At 40.4% G+C, this 4551-nt stretch overlaps 1 protein-coding gene across 1 annotated transcript; it reads right to left on the reverse strand.

Moving 5' to 3' along the window:
- Nucleotides 1-226: 226 nt before the first annotated feature.
- On the reverse strand, nucleotides 227-3204 carry LOC118341086 (DNA helicase MCM9-like; the record flags this gene model as incomplete). The annotated part of the gene is given in 2 exon segments (XM_035679269.1): nucleotides 227-2355; nucleotides 3059-3204. Coding segments are annotated over 2 exon segments (1806 nt in total), but the record flags the coding sequence as incomplete, so codon positions are not given.
- Between the last annotated feature and the right edge of the window lie 1347 nt (nucleotides 3205-4551).

The following is a 4551-nucleotide window of genomic DNA, read 5'->3' on the forward strand; positions in this document are numbered from 1 at the left end:
GTGGCAGGAGGCAGGAGGAGCCGGGGATCGAACCAACAACCTTCCGATTAGGAAGGTCCCGCTCTGCCTCTGCACCACAGCTGCCGGGATTGAAAAGCTACTGATAAACAGCCCACTTTTAAAAGCGAGATGTCAATGCCTTTGAATACTCCAGTACGGCTCAAACCAGGATATCAATAAGAACACAGGACAAAGAATAAATGAAGGAAACCAAAAATATCACAGTAATATTTTGTTGGCTTTATTGATTTTCAAAGCGGATGTGAAACTAATGGAACTCAGTGGGTGGTAAGAAATAAATCCGACGACACTGGCCGCGTTCACATTTTCCACACAGTTGGTCATTAACGTAAGGATACAATTATAAGTGTACTATCTACTGTATAATAATATCATGGGAGTGGATGTAGGTGCCAAGGAAAATGTTGTATTGGCTGTATTGACACTAATGAAGTATATGTAAGTGCTGTGGTTAAAAAACATCTGTCAGCTTAGTATTAATTCATAATTCCATTGCTCTGACTGGCAAATGAGGAAGCAAAAAAAAACAAAAAAACACCTGAAACGATTTGACATTTATTCTCAGGCTACGGAAGGTAACATTAAATTGATGTACCCCATGGAAAAATGTGATATGACGTACATTATTGTGGTTTTTCACCCCCACACACAAAGTGACAGTTCTTAATAATTCTTCATATTTTGGCTTTCTTTGAAACCTCTTGGTCCCAGTCAGTTTCAAGGACATCATTACTTAACTCAACATGTCCAAACAGAGACAGCCCTGAGAACAGACCCTTTGAGCCACCAACACTACTAGGTGGAGTGCCTATTTCAAAACTCTTTCTCTTCTTCAGATTTACAGTACTTTGGTAGTCAGGACCATCATCAACATAAGTAGGTTCTTTCTGAATTTCTTTGCACCTTGTTTTAGTTGGTAACTCTGTCCCTTGTTCGAGTTTTTGTCCTTGTGTGAGCTCAGTGGTTGGGGGTGTTAATGTATCCCTTACTTTGCCCATGATCTTCTTTCCCAAGGGACTGTATTCGGGGGAATTTAGAGTTTTCTTGTCTTTAGAATTCCCTCTCAAGCATTCAGCACTATCTCTTTTAAGGGGACTTTTTTCCACTCCAGGCGGATTTTTTTCCACTCTCATTTGAGTTGTGGTCGTGGGTTCAGCTGTGCAGGTGAATGTGAATACTGAGAGTTTTGCCAGGGTTGAGGAGGCCACAGTGGACTTGGTGTGGCCTGATTTGGGTGGTGCTTCAGACCTACTGTCTCCAACCTCACAGACACAGCTCACCTGGTTTCTCGTACTTACAACTTCAGAAGTAATTCTGTTCTGGTCCTGCTTATTCTGTCTCCTATTCTTCTCTGTGTCTGTAACTGTGTCTGGCTTCTGTTTACTGATTCTGCCTTCTGTGTGAGCATGAAAATATCTGCTGCCTGGGTTACATCCAGGTTGGAACACTGCGCTGAAATCTGAGTTGGCAGTATGGCTGAGGACTAAAGGTCTCATCTTCCTTGGTTGGAATTTAAAGCCTGACAACTTTTCATGCAATTCTTTACATGTTCCCGCTTCAGCTTCCATCTTTTCGCTTACCAAAGCAATAATGTTCTTAATACCAGTCCGATCCTTATCGTCTTCCTTAGCAAATGTACTTTCTTTGCCAGAAGAAAGGTTATCCTGAACTAGGATATTTGGGGGGTGGTTCTTACCTGCTGACAGTGTGCTGCTAGTGTGGGATTTTGTAATATTTTTACAAACAAACTCCACCGTTTCTCCATGTTCTCCTTCTCCCTTTTTGTCACACTGCTGATGATTCAGCTCCAGCTCCCAGAGTCTTCTTGCTCTCAGATTCATAGAGACTTTCTGAAACACACACCCCAATGACTCTCGATGTTTTGCATCCTTCTGTCTCTCAGGTTGCTTTATCCCCTCTTTGGTTACAGAGGTTTTTTCTTTGTTTTCATTTTCGCTTTTTCGGTTTTCTTCTTCTAAAGCAAAAGTAATTGTTCCAAACTGATTTGAAACTACATCATGATTTAAGGTTGAGCCAATGTTACTTGAAATGTCCTTCTCAGTTTGACCGTTTGGCTGTTTGGTTACTGTAGACATTTCTGACCAACTGGAGTTCAGTTTTCTATTTTGGTTTTCTTGAGTAGAAGTAATTATGGGTGAGACCATACCATCTGGCAACAGTGATGGTGTGATGGAGATAAACCAGTCCAAGCCATCATCCTTGTAGTTACTGGTGATGTCATGGTGATGTGTTTTTTCCATGGAGTTTGTGTCTCTGAGTTGATGCTGGTAATTATGAGTTGGCGGGGAGGACTCTGAGGTGTTGCTCTTTAACCTAGTGAAAAAAAATATGCAGGTGAACTAACTCTTTTTTGATGAAAACTCTCCATGGTCATCCAAACACTACTTAAACACATTAGACATAACTCATTTTTCACTTGCCATCCTTTTTGGAGATCGCCGCTGAAAGCCTCCCAATCAGAGGCAAATTGGGACTCATTCTTGTGAGGACGATCGCAAGATATTTAATCAATTGTGAAAGTGTATGAATGGACTTGGACTATGTAATCTTACAGGGAGTTCAGCGTTTTTAGTGTAATTCCCACTGTTAATATGTTCCACTTTTTGTTTGAATGTTTTTTCGTAACTACAGGTACACAACACTAGGTTAGTGTGTGTATGTATAAGTAGTAGTCTGATGTTGACTGCTGTTTGTTATTAGCTGGATTAATGATTTCATAATGCATGTATTGATTATTGACTAATTAAACATGATGTGCTTGTTATTAATGACTCCTGATGAAACATAGTTCTGGGACCAGGCAGACTCCATCTGTTCAACGGCAGAGTTTGATCAGGCAACAGGATAATACATAGAAGGATGAGGAAGTTGTCAGATATGAATGCTCATTGACAGCTTTGATTTCTTTGTGATTTCTTGACAACAATAAGAAGAAAACAAAAGCCACATAATTTAAGCAATGCAATGTGCATAACAATCACTAGCACTACAATTGGGATTCAACAAATTCGGTTACCTGGCCAGTCTGTCCATCTCTTTCTGAAGTAACAGTGGCAGGTTCAGTCCTTCCAGCAGTATCCGACACTGGGTTTGGTACTGCTTACTGGGGTCAGCAGGGAATGAGGTGAGTAATGTATTTACATTTCCCAGCAGAGCGCCGCCCTGAAATGAAAAATGGTAAATGGATTGTACTTATATAGCACCTTTCTAGTCTTTCCGACCACTCAAAGCGCTTTACACTGTATGCCACAGTCACACACACATTCACACAGCATCAGGAGCAATTTGGGATTCATTTTGTTAGAATTGTTTATTAATATTTTTGATGGCCAACAGTTACTGGACTTGGTTTAAATATCTATTTCATAATAGCGTACATTCAAACTGCATAAAACACAAACGCTCTGACCTATAGACATAACTCTCAGAAAGGGATGAAAACACAGAGGGATGATGGAAAGCACGAGGGAGAGTGACTGTGTTTATGACTTTGGCACTCTCAGATCCAATGTTACAGTAAATGCAGAAAAATCTGCGAATATCCTGTTTAAACAGCACATCTACGTCCTGTGTCCAAATTGAACTAAATTTGACCTGAACTTCGTTGGGTCCTCAGAAATCACCTGCCAACAGCAAAGTCAACAGGATGGTGATACAGTGATAAAATAAGCTGTGGCGTTTCCAGTCTTTGCTGGCACTCATTTACAGCAAACTTTACAACATAATTCACCAAACTGATTCATGTTGAACTTTTTTTTCACTTTGGAAAGTAGCTGTCCACAAAAGGTTGTCATGTTACTGATTAATATTAACAGTTTCAATGATGTGACTGGTCTGCATCATGGATCACTATACTCACCATAATTATTATTTTTTGTAATTATTCATTATTATTATTATTATTATTTTAGTCATATTATTATAATCATTATTATTCATCATTCACCATCATTATGGCTGTTGTCGTTGTCGTCCTCATCATTATTAGGCATTACTAGTATAATTGTTACTGTGCATCTTTGTCTTTCTCAGAGGAACCTGATCTTTTCACAGATCATCTGTCTCATGTACTACTGTCAGGAAACAGTGAAAGTTTCAGTAAATGTGACAAAATGTTTTTTTCATAAAAGTTATACTGCAGCTTTAAGTATACAGTATATTTTGTGTGTATTGACTAGCTCCTTGTCATTGTCTAATGAAAACTGAAAATTGTTCCATAATGAACTTAATACTTCGCTCACGCAGCAATGTGTAAAAGAAACAGCTGCAAACAAGAAACAAATAAAATTAAAGCTGCAAGCAGCGTTGGGCGGGTCCTCGCCATCAGCCTACGTCAGGGCCTGCACGGAGGTCGCGCACCGCAGCACGCCGCATCGCCCCACGCCCAAGCCCTCATCAGCGGAAGCCAAGGGAGACCGCTCTACGTCGTCACACGTTTCTGACACTGCAAAAGACTCACACACACCAACCCTATTATCGGCCTTTGGACGTCGTTGGACAGTCGGGCGA

This window comes from Morone saxatilis, unplaced genomic scaffold (assembly GCF_004916995.1).
Source record: "Morone saxatilis isolate NCDOM2014 unplaced genomic scaffold, NCSU_SB_2.0 Contig7, whole genome shotgun sequence".
Classification (NCBI taxonomy): Eukaryota; Metazoa; Chordata; class Actinopteri; family Moronidae; genus Morone; species Morone saxatilis.